This window comes from Phalacrocorax carbo, chromosome Z (assembly GCF_963921805.1).
Source record: "Phalacrocorax carbo chromosome Z, bPhaCar2.1, whole genome shotgun sequence".
Classification (NCBI taxonomy): Eukaryota; Metazoa; Chordata; class Aves; order Suliformes; family Phalacrocoracidae; genus Phalacrocorax; species Phalacrocorax carbo.
In genome coordinates this window covers 37,463,783-37,485,932 of record NC_087548.1, presented here as the reverse complement: position 1 = coordinate 37,485,932, position 22,150 = coordinate 37,463,783, and the positions used below count along the sequence as shown (strand labels likewise).

Sequence of the window (22,150 nt, the reverse complement as noted above, 5' to 3'; positions counted from 1 at the left end):
ACTCAGGCAGAAAACGTCTTCACTGCAGATTCTGTTTATTGCTGCAATGCCCATGTCTAATATAGTCATTACTTTTTTACCATGGAAACAGACTTATCTTTTAATTTCCTTTCATAATTAGTCTTGTTTGGTTGGCTTATGTGTAAAGCCTCTCTAGCCTTTATTTTTTAATTATAATTGCACATAATTGTGGAAGTAGAACTTTTCCAGGGCTGGAAAATGAAGGAAAGTTAAAATTAAAGAAAATGTAAAGAAATAGTTTGCCAAAATGGGGACTTTGAAATGAAGTGAAAAACAGTACATTATCTTATTGAATGGTTTCAATTTAGCCACGTTTACTGGAAAGACAAAAGAATGGCACTCCTGTGACTCTGAAATAATAAAGTTTTGGAGACGAGAAATACCAAACATTTCTGCAACTTAATGTTAGGTGAATTGGTGAATGCTCTTGCAGAGTGTGATAAATGCATTAGCATTTTTCCTGTAATTTGATTATGATTATTTCAAGATATGTGTATGAAACCTCACGTCTCAGAATACAATTTCACAATTATAAAATCAGGACTGTAAACCATTTTCATTCTGAAGGATGAAAGCCAGTTTTATGAAATTAATTACATACACTGCTGCTGAGGGTAGCAAATGTACACCTATTTGCTTATGACAGAAAAGCTAGCATTATTGCTTGTGATGTTAGCACATGCCACTCCATAAAAAAATTTAAGTATATTCTAAGCTAGCTATAGCTGTGTGTTTGGCCCTATTTGATGTACCAAAAGAGTATAAAGTCTAAGGACCTTACCACTTCACTGAGTTAAAAACAAAATGGGATGCACAATGGGAACCTCCAAAGAATATTAGCTAAAAAGTTCCATTTAATTTAGTTTTGTTAGGTCATGAACTTGCCTGTTGTGATCAGCACAGAAATTTGTCTTTAAGCAGATTCTGAATAAAAACTGAAAAGAATTAGAAAGAAACAAGTGCTTGTAGATAATATCTAGCCAATAGCATGGAGCAGCAGTAACAAGTAGTAAGTGGAGCAGCAGTAACAAGTAGTAAGTGGAGCAGAGATGGCCACAGGAGCAGCGTGGCTGACGGATTGTGCAGGTGAAACAGTGCAAGAATGTAAAAATATAAATAAGCGAGAGGAACCAGTGTATTTTCTCCTTTGTCTTAAGGAATGAAAAATCCTTTTAACAGAGAAGACATTTTCAGATATTGAAAGCATAACACTGATATAAGTTGTTGTAAAAGTGGAAGAAGTTTCTGGTATTTATGTTATTTTCTAACAGAAGCTGAAACATAGAAAATTGCTTTATGGAGGATGATTCCTTCAGCCTTCTTTGTATCACTAAGAAAGCTCCACGCTGAGCATTTATATTGGAGACAGATGAAAATGAAGATGCTTTATTTGGTTACCTTAATAGCTTAATAGGCTTTACGGATTATTACTCTCACAAGCCTTTTTGAGCTTATAAAATCCTAATGTATTTGCACTTCAAAATTATGAGCTCAGTCCCAAAAACTCTTACTTGCATGAGCCTCTTGGTTAGTTGCCTGATACAATGCCATTGATCTTTAACAGTCTGCATGATTGACACCCCTGCATGATTGACACCCTGTGCTTGTACTGTAGAAGACAGAAAGGTGCAAGAAATTCCCAAGGGGAGCCAATTACTCTATAGAACTACCACATTCCACTCCACTCTGTCCTTGCCAAATATTTTTGCCCCATTTGCATTCATGCTGCAGCTAACCAAAAAGCAAAGGGTATGTGGTAGATGTTAATCAAAACTGTATTTATATAAAAACTGTAGATTTGGGTGACAGTGACAATAAAGAAGGGTTCTCACCTAGAGCAGGCACAGCATAGGAGTTAGTTCTCCTGTAGGAGTGTCAGGCTACGAAGTCTGTTCAGCTGCATTTGAATTCAGAAAACCAGCCCCTCGCAAGCTGGCATGAATCTACTCAAAGATAAATCTCCCCTAGTTTGCTGTGGCTTTCCCAGGGATTACATTCCTCTGTCCCCTGAACTGCCGGGTGCCCATCCTTTTGGGTATCACAAGGTTTTCTAGGCTTGCTTTTTGTTTTGCCATGTGTTATTGATCTTTTCATATTAGACCAAGTCTCCTTGACTATTAAGCTAACATTAAGTCTGTTGTCCGTGGCCAAAATTGATGCTTGTGTGAGTTTTGCCATATGACTACATTTCTGGCTGGAGCACCTATAGCTATAGCCCTGAAAACATCCATGGAGTTACGTGAAAAGGTGTAAAAAAAACTATGCACAACCTGACAATTCTTCAGTGTCCAGGGCTCTCTAGTTGACAGGCTGCATTGTTTTCTTTTAACACTGACAACAGTCTGTCATTTGGATATTTCTACAGGCTTTCCCTCCAGATGTTTCTTGCATTCAGTGGTGTAGTTCAGGGAAGAGCTAATGACCAACTATTGCTGCAAGCTTTTCTGGCTCAAGTAGCATAAATATGTACATTTGGAATGAGCAGACAGGAGTCATAATTGCATCTCTCCATGACACACACTCAAAACTGAGCCTGTTTAATCTGCAGCAGACTAATTCACTGCTATCAGCTGGTTTTTGAATAGTTCTGTTGATCTCTTGCAAAGAAGTGAGATTTGCACTGCATGGCATTTTCCATTCTGGTATTAAAAGTTCTGTCAGATACTTCTGACCACAGCAAAGGTCATATGTAAACTTTAGTCCTGAGGTCACTGGCAGACATTACAGGGAAACTGGCAGTGTTAAAGAAAAATGGAAGACAAGACAGTGAATACGTTAGTGATGTAGACCTTATAAAAAATAAAAGGGAAAACAAAACTGATTCAGAAAGTGTTGAGGAAAAAAAAACCACAATCAAATGGTCCTTCTGAGAATATCAATCTGAAAACCAGACTGGAACCAGACTAAGGATCCTGAATCAAACCGTTTCTGCAGGAGATTCTGAAACCTTGTTCATTAAGTGTGTGGAATGGGATTATTTCTGTTTAACATAATAAAATTGTAATTATCTTTAAAGGACTTTAAAAGGGCATAGGAGAAGTTCGTTTTTTTGTTCATTTGCAAGAGTGAGTCACCTACTACTTAAAGCTGAAGTTTCACTGAGTGTAAGAAACGGCAGCCATCAAGAAGTTGATACCTTCTACCTGTGACTTTTTTAAGAAATCCTTGATCTTGGTGAAGTCATTGCTGAAAATTTTTGCTCATACCTTGGGGAAGACAAATGCAAAAATAAGGGATGCTATATACACGAAGAAGGTTTGCTTCTCACTGTATACTACACTAGCTCTTGCATGTGACCACACCACCACTCTCAGCTTTTTAATGCAGAAATGAAACCTGCATGCTTTAACTTGTTTAATTCTAAAAAGTGGCTTATGTCAATCTATGTTTACAAAGTTGTCTTCAGAAGCATAAAGCAGCAAAAATATAATCTTATAAATGAAATTGAGATTCACCTTAATGGTTTAGCTTCTTCCTGAAATCAGAAGAATTTGTAGGCATTAGACAATAGGCATTAATTTGCGTAAGTGATATATTAGGCAAATTTAAAGTAGACAAATGACTTAGCAGATTGAATACTTTTTGTCATTAGCCAAAAGCGACTTGCAAGAATTTAGATCACAGAGCTAGATTTCTCTTCAACTAATGAAAGAAGGGAGTGAATGAATTAAGAAAAATGTTACATATTTTTTCTAAAGAAGTCAGGCACATGCATATCACAAACTGAGGTCCTAAATGACAGAAAACAAAGTACAGAGATGATTCTAATTCTTCTTTCTATATATGAGTTCACATTATGAGAGATAAAATGCCTGAAATAAACAAAATAATGCTCCAATTCCCAGTAGGGGCAATTACATGAAAATTGGTAATGAAAAATTTGCTGCAAAGATTTTAAATTACTCTGTTTCAATTCAATAGCAAGCAGGGTATTATTATAGGAAATTCATAGTGCAGTGATGACAGTGAAAAAATTTGTCTTTCTAAATAAATTGCTGCATCAGCCTTTCACTACTCTTTGTGTATCCTGACTTCTTTTTGCAGAACTTGTGATGAAAGTGACTGGGTTTTGTTTGTTTGGGACATTGCTACTTATAGTTCTTTGTTGTTCTGATTTATTTAATGGTCTTTAGGTATAAGAGATGCAGTGTCTATTATTAGTTTTTTCACAGTACTTTCATCAGAAACATATGAAAGGTCTTTTGTTGGGTATTCTTTCATGGTCCAGGAAAACATAGTTAACGTGCTCCACAAATGTTTCATGATCATTGTGATTTTTATACAAAAAGATGTAGTCTTAGATCTCAGGATTAATTTTCTGTGTCAAGTCATGGTTGGAAGGATTTAGCCAACAAGTCTACATTTTCTGGAAGATCTCTGTCCCAAGTTTCCAACAGCTGAATAACATAAATTCAGCGCCTTCCCCTAAAAAGTCAATTGTTAAAATTTAGTCTGCCTCTGGGTCCATGGCTCCTTCTTGGGCAGAGAAGACAGAATTTTCAGGCTGTCAGCCTGAAAACTTCATGTAATAAAAAAATAGATAAGAGAAACACAGCCTTGCTTCTGTGGGTAGAACACTTTCTTCATGCTCACAAAACTTTGTACTTTCTGTGTTTTGGCAGTATTTTTGTGTTTTTTATGTCTTGACTTGTTTTCATCTAAGTATATCTCATCATTCTCTGTGGTCTGAACCAAAAGATGAGCCTTTTCTGTATTAATACAATTATAAATAAGGCTTGTAGAGTTGTGCTAACTAACTTATTTCCATAAGAGGAATTAATATACATAGCTTTTCCACACGACAGATAAGAGTCTGGAGAGCAGTTTTTCCAAAGGCTGTATGAAAACCTTGCCTCTGTGCTGGCTTTGATGAGCTGTGCAGGTCTTCAATGAAACAACTATATGTCCCCACACAAATCTGTGTTTGTATTTTCTTCGGCTATCCCCAGAAGATTGCTAGGCATTGGCAGTGCTGCAATAGATTGTTAGTACACCAAAATATGCAATCACCAGGGTTGATTCTGCAGTCCTTGTTTTACAGATGGCACTATTAATCCAGCAGACAGGAGCAGCTCGTGTTTACTCCCAACCTGAATGAGCTTTCAGCTAGACACCTTTTGGGTTTGCCTCCTGTTATAGTTCCTGCTTTGCCATTCTTTAATGAGCTCAGTGAGAAGTTTATAAAGTTGTCCTTATTTGCCTGTTACTCTGAATGTGATGGAAGCCAGGAGTGAAAGCAGTGAGGGGTGTGGAGAATGGCTGAGCTACAGTATGACTACTCTGGTGTTGTGTAAAGCTGCTCTGGGTGCTGCTAATGAGAGTGGTCAGGTAGTTCTTTAGCTGAGAGAAACAGTGGCACAACTCACCATAATCTGCAATAGCATTTAGAAAGCAATTTTAAACATGTAATTTTTTTAAAAATGTCTATTGCTGTGAGAGCTGACTAACATAGTTGGGACATGAAGTTACTTAGATGCCTTTTCCAGAAATCTTCTGGCAATTGATGTTGTTGGAGCGGTTGAACTTTCCAGATCTCCAATCCAGTCTGATCTTGCTTATCAGGGTAAGTGACTGGATCGAGCGCCCCCAGTCTTCTCAGCTCTGCTTGTTGCAATGTTGCGTGACAGGGATACATGACTTTAAACTACACCAAGGTCTCAAGATTTTTGCATCTGGCTATATGTGCTGGGTGAGACTGCAGGCTGAATTGGCAAAGTCCTGACAATCTGCAGGGTGGAGGAAGAGCCTGACTGAAAAAGCCCTTGACAGGCAAGGTTTGGGAGAAGGTGTGAAATAGGAGCACCTCCTGCAGATGAATTTATATAAAACAACAGCTTAGTAAGCAGGCAGCAACATCCAGAGAGAATTTTTAACCAGTAGCATACGCTGGCTAGTGCTCTGGTGATTCTTATAGCTGCATTGCAGTAGGACCTGTTAGCCAATAGACCCCTCAGGGTGGAAAACATACATACTGCAAAATGCATCTTTTCTTTTAACTTTATTTTGCTTTATATGTGAAAATTTTGAGGCTGACACCTTGCTTCAGTGTGCTGTGAAATAAATATCACATCTCTTCCTTTATGCTCGACCAGATGCTGCTCTCAATCAATTTAGTTTTATGCTAATCCCATGAAATTAATTCACAGTGATGTGAAATCAGACTTTGAGCCAGTTTTTTTTTCTGTTCTTTTGATCTGTTGGAGATTTTCCATTCCGGTGTCCCCTGTACTTATTATTTCTTTATTTATGTTAAGATCATGATCTTACTCAGCCTTCTTAATTTTTGTAATGTAATTGCTAAATCTCTATAAACCAGAATGAAAAGGTTTTGATAATTCAGATTTAAGTATAATATTGAAAAACATGAATGGTTTGAGAGATTTCTATGATTGTATGTACGGAATTCAGTTTGGAAATAGATCACAGTTAACAGGAATTGGACAGTAACAGTCCTAATCATTCTTTCTCATTCAATAAGCACAGTTTTGAATTAAAAGACAAAAAAAGATTTTAATATGAAAAGCACTCTTCAGATATTGCCACATATATCCACAGCCTGACTGCAAGAATACTTTTTATGAAGCATATTAAAAATGTATGTACACAGAGATATCTATAGTAAAATTGCCAGTAAAACAAACATGAGGCAGACAGACTAAGGGAGTTTTAGTCTGTGTTTCTTCTCATTCTGGCCACACAGTGTTTTACAAATGGAAAGATGGTATTTCAAAACTAAAATATATTTGTTCTCTCTGACTCCCTTGGTCAGTATTGCAAGCGCAGAAACTTAAGGTTAACATAAAATATGATGTATAGAACACAAGATAATAAAAAGTGGCTTAAATTCATAAAATCCTGATTGGAGCCTCACAAACTCCCACACAAGAGAACTGTGTTTACTGACAACTTATCTTGATAGAGTGCAGGATCCTGAAGTTCAAATGGATATTGTGAAGAGAATCACATGTACATTGTTTACAGGAAGTTTTTACGTGCTTGTAGAATGTTTGCAGAGTCATGTTGAGACAGAAATGTGCAGATTCATGGCAATGGGAATATTCTATAGAATCAAAGACTAGTTTATGGTGTACTTCCAGACAGCTTAAGACTGCAAAGCACATAATGATTTCTGGCTTACCTTAATTTACAGTTTCTTTATGTGACTAATTTAGTTGTATTAAAGGTTTATCCTAGGGAACCTGGTTGTTCTCTCTTGGAACAATCAGATCTTTGTAGATCCAGCAGTATGTGCATTACTTGAAAACGGATTTACACTGGGATGTCATTAAAGCCAAAAACATGCCAACCTAGAATGTCACCACAGGAACTGGAGTTTGGCTATTAAATAATCAGCAAGTATTTATACCGAGGCTCAGAAGGTGTTTTTATTTATTTTAATGGCATTCACATGCAGTATATTTCATTTTGAGGGTCCAGTGTTGCTGTCCAAGTCTTGTTTTCGTATCTTCTCTGTCACGGTCACTTCACTTAATGCTAGGGTGTCATTTTTGTTAAAGGCTTTCCCTGATCCTTCCATTTCTTGTACCTTTGATACTAAAGAAATCCTGGTGGAGCTGCACAGTATTCAAACCAGCGGAATATAACAGCCCTTTCCTTGGTAAATGCAGATAGTAATGATCGCACGGCTTAATGAAAGCAGCTGAAAGAGTAGGAGCATCCATCTCAGACAAAGAGATGTGCCAGTCCCTGGAACAGAGGTGTTTGTGGTGGACTGGGTTTCCATGGGCATTGTATGATGTGCCTGCCAAAGAGATAGGAGGGGAAAAGGCAGCAGGGAAATCCAAGACATGGTGAAAGAAGCACGGGTTCTGGGACAAAAATAATGAGAGGAAAAGATAGATGCAGACTGAGCATTTGGAGGACAACTGTTGGGTAAAAGGAGGCTTACAGCTGGGTTTAATGGCATGGTCTCCTGCTTTTTTGTAGTGGAATGGGATTACATAAAAGATGGATGGGGTTGCTGTGAGTTTCTCTTTCTAATTGAAAGACCTTGCAGATTGTGATTTTGGCTAGTGTCTAACATCCCCTTCTATGTAAAAACTACGAGTGTTTTCTGTGCTTTATTGCATTTATTGTCATGTAATCTTGTAAACCCATAGTCTCAGACTTTTTAGAGACATAAATAGTCAAAAAAATAAAAAAAAACTTTGATGGTTGTTACCTAACAAAACATTGCAAGAGGTGCATTTTGATCCTTTACCTATAGCTATTGGAGATGCTGCTCTCAGAGTAGTTCTGCTTTGTAGCTTATTGCAATGAACATGTATGTTGTGCTCAGTAGAAGATGCAAAACCCAAGGAGCAGTTAATTGCTGAAGAGAAGGCAGTTGTATCTGGTAACCTGCCCTAAAGCAATCAGCCCTTATCATCAGAATGAAGTTCTTTACAGTGTCTCTGTTTCTAGTTTACAGATGGAAAAATGGAGGAATGGTAGCTAACTGCTACATTTTGCCTGTTAGGCTGGTGTAAAACTGACATCCAGAGTCCTGCAGCCTAGAGCTGGAGATACGCTCCCAGGGAATGAGGATTTTACGTTTTGAAGCACAGTTATTTGAAACATTTGTACCTTAAGCATCATCCTAACTGTTTTGGTGATGCTTTCCTTTCTCCCTATCACCTCTTTTTTAAAATGTGTGAGGTAGCCCACTTTAAATGTTATTACTGTTTCATGGAAAAGTAGTCCCACAGGATAGATACAGCATGCCAAGCCTTTCCCTTTGTCTCATTTAAGGGCCAACACTCTACCTTCTGTTCTCTGTCTTCTTCTGACACTGTTGGAAGCATCAACTATTAGCAATGCTCAGCTGGCTTTCTTAATATCATTCATTATTTTATATGCACCTCTCACATTTGATTGCATTCTTCTTGCAGTCACTATTCTGAGAAACTGGTGTGAGTTTCTGCCAGCTGACCATAAAGTCAGCAGAGATCCTGGTGACAAATAGTCACCTGAAGGGGAAAGGCAGCTGTGAAATTAGAGAAATGAGCAGAGCTTGGTGGAAAGGGGACATGACCAGAGCAGCTAAGGATGCACTGATTCAGCATTTCTTCCCTTCAGGCTCTGCAGGCTGAGTTCCTCTCTGCAGCTGGAGCTGCCCACATCCTTCAGGATCTCCATGGTGTTGGGGGTGGAAAGGCAGTGAAACTGCAGGTTTTTTTCACCCTTGTGATGAGTCCTCTGCAATGTACAGCCAACTTACTGCAATGAGATTTATTGAGTAATTGCAAATTGGCATAGTATCAGCAAGGACTAAAATTTGTCAAATGCTTTTCTCTCTGGGAATTACTGTGACTACTTTTAAGTCAAACTCTAAAACCTCCATGATCTGTAGCAGATCCTTTATGTATATAGGTAAGCAGCAATCCTAGGAAATACTTTCTTGCTGGGTTCTTACTAAGTTGTTCATGTTTGATTGAGTTGTAAGAAATGAAGAGTGCACATCTCTTGTCAGTAGTCTCTATGGTGTATTTGGAGTTCAGCTGAAAAACTTCCCAGCCCTCTGCCCAGAATCTGTAGCTTTTTTCATGTGTGATTTGAATTCAGACATTTTTAAATTTTGAGAACTTCTCTTGGGACACTTACTAATGCTTTCCCATGTAATATTGTTGATGAAGTAGCAGCATATTAAACACTCAAATCCAGATATTTTAAAGCTAGCCACATAAAACCATACTGAAGTACTTAAACTGTCACTTGTGAACAAATGTTTTGTGTGCATGAGTATCTAATGACTGCTGCAAGTATCTAGCCATAGTTTTTTTGGTTTGGGTTTGGTTTTTTTTGAAGACTCTTTTGTCCCCCTGAAAGTTATATAGACATACAGAGCTATGGTGCTAATTTGTATGATTAAAAAAATAGCAAAAGGTGACTTCATTGACAGTCTTGAAATGAGGATAAGAGGACAACTTAAAACTGCATAATTACTTCTGACACTAAGGTGATTAAAACCTCATCAAGTCTTTAAGCTTGAGCTATTACATTGGCATTGTAAGCCAAAGATACCTGACTTTAAGCGAGTTCAGAGAAGGTGAGAGACATGACTTTCTTACACATGTTGAATAACTAAATATCATGTGATTGGTCCTACAGGCTGTCTGGAAGAGTCCTATTTCGTATAATGGTATGCATAAAAATCTGGAACTAAATCAGGTGACCTAACATTAGCATGTGATTTAACAGCTGATACCTTAAACCATCCATTTGTCACTGCTTGAATCAGCTAAGATACATCTCTTCTGAACATTTATGAAGATTCACTATGTGTATGCACATTGGGTAATTGCATGAACAGATTGGCATAAAAGAGGCAATTGATCTGAATGAACAAAGCCATTCTGCTTTGCCCAGGGCTACAACTTTCACACTAGGTCCCTGTAAACAAGCAGTTGTAAATGCAGGCACGTATCCCAATCTGATGGGCCAGTTCAATGTCTTTGAAACTTCAAGCTTAATTTAATAAATTCTTTGTTTAGATGAGTAAAGTAAGCGTACAACCTCAATTTAATTTTTGATATGGTTCTTGTGAATCACATTTCTTTTCTTCAACGCTACAGAAGTCTACTTCTTTAGGTAGAACTTCATGTTTATATTTAGCAAAGAGAAAGGTGAAAGGAAGGAAGAAGGTAGGCAAAGTGAAAAGGAATTTTAGTTTATTTTCCTACAGTGTGCCTACAGTGTGCTTTTTCCTCCTCAGTTTTAAATAAGATCTGAGGTTCTGTACTCAGTGTTAGTCCACAGTCTGGCTTCAGGTAATGATCTACTAAGCAGTGATATGTAAGTTAAAATCCTTACCATCAGTTTACTGTAGCTTAAATATAGAAATATTCCTCTATATCCACTTGCAGTCTTTCCACATAAAGAGTCTAGAGAGTGGGGTTATGAGATATATCACCTTCAGTTAGTAAGCTGTACTGGCCCCATTGCAGCACCTGTTAGAACTTCCATAGACTGTGGTGGTGATGATCAACTTTTATTTCCATGGATATCTAGAAGAATTTTAGTTTAAGTATATTCATACCACTAGGACTTGCACTTTTCAGCTTCCTGCCAACCATATAAAGCCTACCTGTTGAGTAGGCAGGAGTTATTAACACAGGATTGTTTTGGGATATTCACAGAAAGGAGGTCTAAAGGATTCTGATTTGGTAAAATCCAGATGTACACATCAAGAAAACTAGGTAAAATAATACCTTACTTGTGTTTTTTTTTCCTTCACTGTGCTCATTAGGCTTATTTCTAAAATCTATCTAGCTGACTTTGTTGCTTTGGATTTTAGTTATGCATTAAACTAACATCATATGATTTCAAATAAATGCAGAACAGTTCTATTCCAAGTACATTACTAAAACTTCTTAGGATACTGATTTTCAGAAATGATCTAGACTCTCTTAAGTTAAATAGATGGACTTCAATGGCTGCTGTTGAAATGGAAAATGCATCTCAATTTCCTGTAGTTCAACCCAACACAAAACCCTCAGACCTTAAGCATAAGTGTCTTGCAAAGATTAGAGTCTCCTATGAACCAAGAAAACTATCACCTGTAATTTACTTCAGGACTGACAAGCAGTGACTCATGGATAGGTATGAAATTGCAGAGTCCAGCTGTCACTTTTGAAAACAGATATAAGAGACAGCAGCAGAAGTCCTTCACTATAAAACATCTTGAGACAATTTAGCAAAACCCTATCTGGGCTCATAATCTACAATAGAGGCACCTTATTACATTCACCACCACACTGTCAGCCACCAAACATCATGAACTTTCATTATTCCCATAAAAGCTTATTTTTAAAAATAGCTTTTCAGTTATTATAGTTGAAAAAGATTTAGCAAGGAGGAAAGACATGTGATCCCGTATTGTAGAAAGGGTGTTGAAACTCAATTATGTTTTTATCTGCTGTTGTTTGACAGCCTACTTTTCTCATGTTATGAGAAGGGAGTGGGCAGTCCAGTTTGCTAATCTTTTCAGGCTATGGAACCTGTAGCATGGAAACTTTAACTAGAGCAGCAACTCCTAAAGCTGCAGGCAGTCAGGTCTCTGATTCTGATTTCAGAATACACAATCCAATAGATGGTTCAAGCTACTAGCCATTTTTTATTAACAAGGATATTCTGTATCAAATACCTGGAGCTTTTTGTAGATTCCGCTCCTCATTTGACTGTCATGATGCCCTTTATCTTAAAGGAAAGCATGAGGAGATTCACCACACAGTTAGTGAGGCATCATCTCCTGCATGAATTACTTCACGAGCCTGTTTCTCAAGAACCAAACAATGCAAGGAAGATGTCAGGCTTGATCAGTGATGGACTTACGGCACTGAGAAAAAGAGAAGTGTGAAAAGGATACTATAGACCATTTCTTCATACCAAGTAGAATTTTTTTTTATGCTTCCTGAAATAAAGTGTTTTAAGACCTTTAGCACAGGTGGATCAAACTTGAATACATGATCACTGGTACAGGCAGGAGGACAGACAAACTCTTACGTACTGCCATGCCATACACGAGACCAATAAATATTTTGGTGAATTCTCTAAATTAGTGAACTCTCTCATTATTAATCATTTTATCATTCTGAAAAAAACATAATAAGGGATTGTCCACCAGTTACTTTTGAATAAGAGCGTATTCTGGAATGCATTGCTTTTAATTTGCAGAACTATAATCAATTCTCGGTTTTAAAAAAATTATAAGATGTAATTGCAAAAGATAATTTTTGACTAGTAGTTCCTCCAGAAATATATGTATTGCACAGATAACATGGAATTTCTGTCTTTTTCTGATCCTGAGGGAACAAATATGCAATGGTTGCCATGATTTAAGAACAAACCTATCTTTCTTTACAGAAATCAGTATTGACTATGTCCAAAAACAGTATTCACTCCCAGTGCAAAGAAACACAACCGTTTTAACCTTGGACCAGTTTTTAAGTGTTATCTTAAATTAAAAGGTTATATAAAATGTCTGAATACTAAATGTTTCTACACGGGAAAAATGAATACTTTAGAATTCTTTGCCATGCAGTGTGTGATACCCAAATTACACAGTAAAGAACATATAAATGCAGAACTCACTGAAAACAATAGGAAAATGGTTTAATTTGCCATCGTAATGGGGACAAAATGCCATCAAATATATGATGTAAATGGCAACACCACAATTGAATTTTTCACTGCCATAATTTAAAACATTATTTTAAGGTGTTATTGTTGTTAATCCAGGAGATAATCCAGTTATTATAAGTATTTAGTATTACCAAAATGTCAAACTATTATTTACATTCCTGTTTTTAAAACTGTGAGGGCACTTCCACCTTAAAATTCTGTTTACATTCCAGTCTTGAACATTTCTTCTAGATTGTAACTTGACTGGCAAGTTAAGCTCAGAAACAATTGTGTTACTAATCATGTGTGGAAAAAGCAATTTAAAAAAATCTGTTGCACAGTGTTATGTCCCATTCTGTACTGATGAAGAATTAATTTTTTTCAGATGTGTTTTTCACTTTTCTTTTGATTCCTTAATGTATATGCAAAATGTATTATTCTTTATATCATAATTATCTTCTACAAATTAAATTAGGTAGTACAAATTATCATCTAGTTGCTTTCATACATTAATGCAGCTTCATCGCATTCCCTTTCAATTAAATGACAGTGTTTCTTTCAACATGAATTTTTTTTAGAAATACCCTCATATTAAGCCTAGAGCATGCTCAGTATTTTTCAGGTACGCTGAATGCTCTTAGCTCCTCTTGGCTGTAAGAAAAGCTACGTTCTTCAGCCCTTTGTCAGGTAGAAAACAACAAATTACTTACTTTTATTAATTACATATTATGTTGTCTTTCAATATTATAATTAAGAAACAAATTTCCTATCTTCAAAAATTCAAAACCCCAAATAATAATTTTTTAAACTTTTATTAAAGGTCCAGTTCTGAACATTCATCCACATCTCAGAAACTTTACTTCTGTAACTATACCCACCGATCTTTAGGATCTGATTGTCCTAAATTGCTTCTTTGGAGACAAGAACTTTTCCTGTCTTGTCCTTTTTGCTTTCTTGCAGTTTTTGCTGCAAGATAAATTTTCCCTCCCATGAAGGTCCCTCAAAGTATGCACAAATAAATAATGGATTTGCAATGATTTGCAAACCACAATTTGTGTGTGGATTTGTATCTGAAAGAGCATGCGTATGTGTACTATATATAGATATATAAATTATGCAAAAAATTTATAATGTGCATGCACTGTTTTAATGACATTTTAGAAGACAGATTTTATTTTGTTTTTTTTTTCCTTTTCTTTTCACTCCACTAAAAGTTCATCCCATGATGGTTGCTTCAACAGTCATAAAACTTTTTTTCCTAACCACTTCTCACACAAAGACAGTCTAATTTCAGAGGTGACAAGTAGTTCCTTTATCAGAACAAAGATCTTTTCTTTGCCTCATCATCTCTTCTTCATATTAATTTTCACAGCTGGGGGGTAAATGTTTTACTTATTATGGAACAGAAACAATTCTGCTTTGTTATCAGTGTTTGCTCATAAGTGCTTGCTTTCCACTTAACTTCAGGGTTAATTTACTGACGCATAAAGGCATGTCCTGAAAGTTAGTGCTGATGTGTGTCAAAAACTAGTTTCACTGCACTGAGATTGTTCCATAGAACGATCCTAACTCCTAAACAAAAGTTGTGATGTAATTTGTTTTCTATGTAATGCACCAAACAAGAACCTTGAGATGAAGGAAACTATTTATATGCCAGCTTGAGGGTAAAGGATTATGATCAAATAAGAATGAATGTGAGACAGATGGAGTTTGCACTGTGTCCTATTTTAATTAGTACTTTATGGCTGGAGTTTCATATTTTGTGTATTTTGGTGTTAACTTTCCTTCATCAGGATAAACAGAATGACTAAAAAAATAACATGATTTTATCACAGAACGTTCAAGATGTCATGGAAACATATTCCATGACAAAAGTTCTGGGTTCCCATTTAACACAAGTGTTAGTTCTATTAAAGAAACAGGCAAAACTCAGGACTACTAATCAGATATAAAATTTCGCATTTGTTTGTTTTCAGTGCAAATTCTGTTCTCCCTGAGAAGTGTCTCCTGGTGATCTGCTCTGCTGCTGTTCTCCTAGGGATAGCATATAGGAATCACGAATCATCTCCAGGATACATCACCTACTTGAAAGCATTAATTGCCTTTAAAATCCATTCAGAGTCTCATTTTCTGTTGTGGGGTTGCCTGCCTTAGCCAGAACTACCAGTTTGGGCTAAGTGGCCATTTGCTGTGAGTGGTTGAACCAAAATACCTTTTTTTCATTTCTTTGCCTAGTCTCTCTCTGCAAAATACCAAAGTAATGTTACTTCTTTTTAGGTTTTTCATTGAACTGTTGGTCAATCCTGAGTTTATCGCTTTCAGTTTTTCAGTACTCACTCTATCAAACCGGTTGATGTACAGGGAATTCTCCTCCCTGCATAATTTGTATGGGATGAACATTGTGATCTGCAGCCCAGCTGCTGTGTGCCAGACCCTGAAATGACAACAGCTCCTGTCCAATAAACTGACAAGAATAAGACTCCTGCAACATTGTGGTGTGAATTTACTCTGATTTACTTTATCACTTTAAAAAGCACTTTATCATGCTTTAATTTGAGTGATTCAAAAACCTATCACAACAGCATTCATAGGATCAGACATTTGTGGTGTTTTACTGCCTTCCCATTCTATGCATGCTCCATCTGACACTTCTTTTTGTTCTTTTTCCCATTCATGCAGTCACCTAATGCTGGCAACAAGGATGACCAAACACTGACGGTAGGCAGCAAAAGTCTGAGCATTTATTTCTCAGGATGGTGGTGAGACAAGCGTTACATTTTGTTTGGCACACATCAGCATTTTTCTGAATTACAGGGATTTCTTTCACCCTCCTATGCTGCTATAGAATGAAAACAATTTATTTCCAAAGGTAAAGCGATGAATTAATTTTCTTGTTCAGTTTCTATCATTTTTCATTTAGATTTGTATAACACCAAAGCTTAATCCATGTACCATGTATTATTGCAAAATACTATTTTCTTCAGGGTTGGTTTTTTCCCTGTAATTGGATTTCATGGTCTTATTAGTCAGCAGCCTCTTGGCTCTGATTATCCTTTTTATTGGACCAAGCAGACAGCCATCCACAAAGCAGTCTTACTCTATGGGGTATATTAAATACATCAATTATTATACTAGACAATAGTATAGGGGAAAGTACCTAGAATATGTTTTAAATTTCTTTAAAAGCACGTAGAAGATGCTGGTGTGTTAGCTCCATTGCTGTAGGTGTCTGCACTGACTTACCACACTCACAATCTGTTTTGCAAACGGTACTTAATGGATTGAACCAAAGCAAGGAGTATGTTTCACACTGGCTGAGCTTTAGGATTATGCCAGTAAAAAAGGGTACTTTCTGTCCTTTTTTCTCCGTAATTTTGATAATATGCATATTTTCAATGTACTGAGGCAATAAAAATTAGAACTTACTTCAAGGATTCAAACACAAGGTTCTGCAAAGAAACAAATTATTAATTCTTCCTGATGCAAGTGTGAGGTTTTTATTTTCTTAATATTTTAAGAGTTTTCACAGAGAAAGATTCTTTTTTCCCTGCTGTTTTCCTGGACCCTGGGAGACTAATGACTAATCTAATGATCCATCTCCTCTAGAGAAATTATCTACATATATATGGCAATGTTTAAAAAGGTGTAAAGTTTAATATAATCTGCTATAGGTGATGGTTGAAAATGTTTCACTTTGTAGTGAGATGTGAGATTAGTTTGTAGTGTTTCAGACCTGTTTCCACACAAACAACAAAAAAACCTCAATTCTTTCCCTTATTTTTCCTCCTAGACCAAGCCACGACTCCAGCGGGGAGGAAGCTCTGCATCTCTCCACAACAGCCTAATGAGGAACAGCATCTTCCAGCTCATGATTCACACACTTGACCCGCTTGCTGAAGGTATTCCTATTATTTTTGTTGTTGTTGTTGCAAAGGTAGACAAATACTTTTTCCTCCTTCCCATGAAACTATTTTTTGCATTTCTATTGCTTTCACCAGTCTTTTCTGAATGTGTCTGAATTTTCTGAGTTTTGCACTCTTATGGCATGGTGTACGTACTCCCACCGAGACTTGCAACTCAGGAAATTTATTCATTGCAGGACTAACTAAAACTGATTGCTCGGTGGATGTGTATTGTTAACTACTTTTTTGCTTCATCTTTGGCTTCAGCAGCAATTTAGAAGTTACAAAAACTCTTATGTTCTTGTACTTTTCTAGAGGTTTTTTTTGTTTTCTTTCCTGGTTTTGATTTTGGTACATCAGAAAAAAGAAAAAAAAAGCCAAAATGGTAGGTAATTTGTCATATGGAATATAGTGAAGAATGAGACTCTGGTTTGACTTTGGGTGGCTTAATGCTGACAGAAAAAATGCAACAAACATCCCTCTGTGTTACATGCATGTTAACAGTTTGTTTGCTTTATCCAAGTGTGGTATAATTTTTTCTTTTCTTCAAGAATGAGAAGTTAGCAAGAAGACCATGATTGCTTTGGTCTGAAAAGTTGGGAGGAAAACTAACTGCTTTGCAGTTGTGGGGTGATTTGAACCTCAGCTTCTGGTAGATTTCCAAAAAAATTCAAGGCCACATGTTTTTTTTGGTGAATGTGTGTTGTAGGCCTTTTCTTGCTGTAGTAATAAATGTAGTGAGAAATAGCACTTGTGAAGGAATTTTGAGGGACTAAAGAGACCTAAAATATTACTCACAGTGAGGCCTTCCAAACTTCAGTGATCAAAAAGTACATGTAACACTTCTTGCATTTAAGTTCGTTTGTGTTTCTCATTGCATACAGCTTCTTAAATTGCTTTGTATCCCTTGGACAAAGCAAATCTACTTTTCCATTTCCCTCTTCAAAAGCTGAAGCTGATGCTCATTTTGTCAACACAAGGGCAGTTTTAGCCCTTACAGTCTCCACACCACTATTTCTACTCTGATTACGATTCACATCACTTCTCTCTTTGGTTAATGCTGCACTATTCACTGCCAAAGTCTGTTGCATGTTAGAGTGGAGTAATCAACAGACTGTGCTCAATCTATTCCCATTCAATGCCAAAAAAGACCATAAAAAATTTATTGCAGTTATACATTTCACTTCCTTTATTTCACAGAATCACAGAATGGTAGGAGTCGGAAGGGACCTCTGGAGATCATCTAGTCCAACCCCACTGCTTGAGCAGGCACACCTAGAGCAGGGTGCACAGGACCACATCCATGCGGGTTTTGAATATTTCCAGGGAAGGAGACTCTACAACCTCTCTGGGCAGCCTGTGCCACTGCTCACAGTAAAAAAGTTTTTCCTCATATTCAGGTGGAACTTCCTGTGTTCCAACTTATGCCCATTTCCCCTTGTCCTAACTTTGGGCACCACTGAAAAGAGTCCAGTCCCATCCTCTTGACTCCCACCCTTCAGATATTTATAAGTATTGATGAGATCACCCCTCAGTCTTCTCCAGGCTGAACAAACCCAGGTCTCTCAGCATAAGGGAGATGCTCTAGTCATTTGCATCACTACAGCAGGTGAGCAGGCTTTCTAACTGCTGCACCCAGAAGTCTCATCTTTACTCAGTTGGTAGCCAAGCTTTTCAGTCTTCTAGAAGAAGAAAAGGCTTCCAATCTTAATTTAATGAAAAATTACAATTCTTTGCACTCCTCTTTTCCCTGAAAGCGAAGCTCCTGGGCTGCAGATGCATTTATGTTTTCTCAAATACTGCTAACACAACAAAAATAACAATCACCTGAAGCAGTAAATGGACTTCATCAAATATATTTTAAAAATAAGAGAGAACAGAAGCAGGTTGGGAAGAGCTCATTAGGAGGAACAGAAACTTTATGACAGATTGAAGACCACAGGAAAGCTAGAAATGTTGACCGGAGTTCAGTTTGGACTTAAAGATTCAGAAATAATATCAGCTCTCAGGTATTTTTTCATTGCTCAAGATCATTCCACTAGTTTCCTAGACATAGCTTGTCCAGCATTCAGTCGTCTTCTCACTACTTTTCCCCTGTAGCAAGATTGCACCATGTAGTGTGATCCAGAGGCTTTCCCCTTCATGACAGTGCAGGAAAAACCGGTTTTGAAATCTGAAATCCATCTTGGGAGACACAGAAGCCTAGCACTTGTGAAAAATAGGTATTGTAATTAAGTTTATCAGGTAACTCAATGTGTTCTTAATTATGTCAGTAAAACGAGATCAATGTGGATTGATAGAGATGGTTGCAATGGATAAATCTTATTTAAATTACTCCAGTAAAATTTTCTTCAGGGCTTCTTTGCTTGTAATACTTTGCTGTTTGGGTTTTTCCTCTCCAAACTCTTATATTTGTACTGGAATTAATATTAATCAAAAAAAACTTAATATGAAGGTCTTGTGGCCTTTAAATAAGTGTAAGGCAGTAACCGTCTGGCCGTTTCACTAGAACTGACACACTGAGTTAAAATTTGCAAAGGGAAAAGTATATCTACCTACATTTGCAGTAAATATTCTATTTTAATGCACAACTTTCATGAACAAATTGTGAAGAAGACATTGGAAAATAGCCTATGTATGTGCAGACATCTAAGTTGGTGTTAATATCATATCAAAGGAGCTAATATTTCACATTTCCACTGACTTCACAAAATTCAAGTTTTTATTAATGAGAGTACAAAAGTGCTAATTTAGGAGTGCAATTCAAAAAATATGTTTGTATCTGGAACTGCTGTTTTGGGTTTTGGGGTTTTGGTTCTGGTTTTTTTTGCAAATAGACCCAGATGAGTAGGAGAAATGTCAGAAAAAAAATTCACCCACTTTTCTGTCAAACATTATGGTCATTAACATTTTCTGAGGCACCACCTCATTGTAGGCAGACTTGGCTTTCAAGATGTTTTGCACTGCAGGCAGTTTGGAACGCAGACATGGGGAGTATTGGATATCTCTGCTGAACACTTGTATTGCTTCCTGAGATTTTGAGCTTTTAAGTCTCTGTGTTCATTATTCTGTTTTTGGATAATTCTGCAAACCTCCATACAAGAAAAGGTATTTTAGTTTGATGTAAATACTGTGGTTGGCCAAGGTAGGTAATACTAGGTAATAAATTTGGATGGCATTGTACTTGAATCTTACATTCAATTAAAAATTATGTGTGATAAGGGACGTGGGTACCTGCTGTGTACACTACTAATTAGCTGTTGGGCTCTGTATGAATTTTAACTCCCAAAATCTCACTGTATTCTTGTGTTTTAATCTTCCTGTGTATAATGAACATAACTGGTGCATCATGTTTACTTTAACAGACTTTTACCATCCTAGCTAAGTAATTTTTTAAGGTGATAGCATATCGTTGTTCAGCTTTAAAAGAAGGGGTAGCATTTATCAGAATGGTGTGAGAAATGCAGTGCTTTGCTCTATAAACGCATCATTTGGTGGGGGTGTAGAAATGTAAAGGATTACCTGTTGCCTTCTCTGGCCCACATGGCTTTCTCCACACACCCTTTCCTACTACAAAAAACCCAGACATAATGAAGAAGTAAACAAGTGATTTATGTTAGAGTTTTCTGTAAGCTCAGTTGCACTCATGTAATGAAAGACAATGGACCTGGTGCACAACCTGTGAGGTCAAATGGTTTCTTCTAAATCATTTAATGTGAGTGTGGATCAGACTCAAAGGAATAGCAGAAAAAGGTTCTGAGCATTCTGTCCCACTTTAGTCAGCTTAGATCTCCTCAGTATTTCTGCCAAATGATGACTTAGATCAATAGGTCAAAAACATTGCATCATTAGCTGTATTTGTTGGATTTACAGTAAAAGTATATGAGAACATTTCAAGATGCCGTTCTGAGAGGAAAAAAGCGTGAAAGGTGTAAATCAAAACTGACACATACACAGGTATTCTGGTACCCCCTGCACTTGGGCATACTCCTTCTGTCCTCCTCCTGTTCTCATTCCCTCTTTCCCCATTTTGCTACTGTTTACTTCCTTTGTCTCTCTTCATACTACATCTCACTCATCTGCACCCACCTTCTTTCAGCCTTTTCCTGGGTCCATCAGTCAAAGCACTTCCCAAGCAGATGCCAGCCGCCCTGCAGCTGGCACAGCCAAGTGAACTGGGTTTTAAATTTCTGGAAAAGCACCCATAAAGTTTGGGAGCTCTGTGCTTGACTTTTCACAGCTTCCAGATCAAATGTTGCAATTAGAAGTAAAACTCCTAGTTGTTGCACTGCTGCTAGAAGATCCAGCTTTTCTTTCTCTTTACGTCAGTAATAAAATCCACTGTTACATTCTCTTAAATAATTGCAAGGGAAATGGGGGCATGAAAAGGCACACTGCTCTGTCATTTGGACTTTTTGGGGCTTTGCAAGGCTGACAGAAAAGAAGTCCCATCTAAGTCCTCTTGATAGCATAAGCAGTATAGCATGTATAAATAGGCTGTATGACTTTTAAAGGTCAGCTTGACATACACAATATTATTGTTACATTAACCTCTATGTATTTATGGAAGACCAGCTCATTATATTTACCCCTGAATAATTAATTTGTGAAGTCAGAACCAACTCTCCTTTAATTGAGAGCCTCTTAAATATGCACTTGATTGTAAGCAGGAAAATATGAAATAAGAGAGAAATGACACTTAAGTTTTTACTTTCCACAAAATGCAGATAAACAGAGTGATCCTGATATATGATTATACACTTGTGAACCTGTCCTTCCTTTTCCCTTTCCACACAAATGTGGTTTTGCCATAGCTTGTGCCTGTCTTGTGAAAGCCAGCTTGTTAACTCTCTGGAATCAGTGGGTTTGTGAAGTGTTCAGCCCACCTTTGACAGATGAGTAACATCTGAGATCAGTGAGAGTTGCCAGACATTTGGCACTTTGCATTCAGGCAGGTGTGCAGCCATGCTGTGGATTTAACAAGTCTAAGACAAGGAAGGCTTCTCTTCTTCAAAATACTGGTCACAGCATAAAGCTTCTAAGAAGATAAGTTCAGCCACTCTAACAGGCAAATGTGTAGGGTATTTGTTAATGGGATATGAACT

General features: G+C 37.1%; 1 protein-coding gene across 3 annotated transcripts in view; it reads left to right on the top strand.

Moving 5' to 3' along the window:
- SLC24A2 (solute carrier family 24 member 2) overlaps positions 1-22,150 on the top strand; it is a 106,127-nt gene that overhangs the window by 40,249 nt on the left and 43,728 nt on the right. For 2 of the 3 annotated variants that reach the window (XM_064438570.1, XM_064438568.1), the window contains exons 3-4: positions 15,823-15,861; positions 16,934-17,042. In XM_064438570.1, the coding sequence (XP_064294640.1) occupies positions 15,823-15,861; positions 16,934-17,042 (148 nt within the window). The remainder of the gene's footprint in view (positions 1-15,822; positions 15,862-16,933; positions 17,043-22,150) is intronic. The other variant, XM_064438569.1, reaches the window with a different exon arrangement.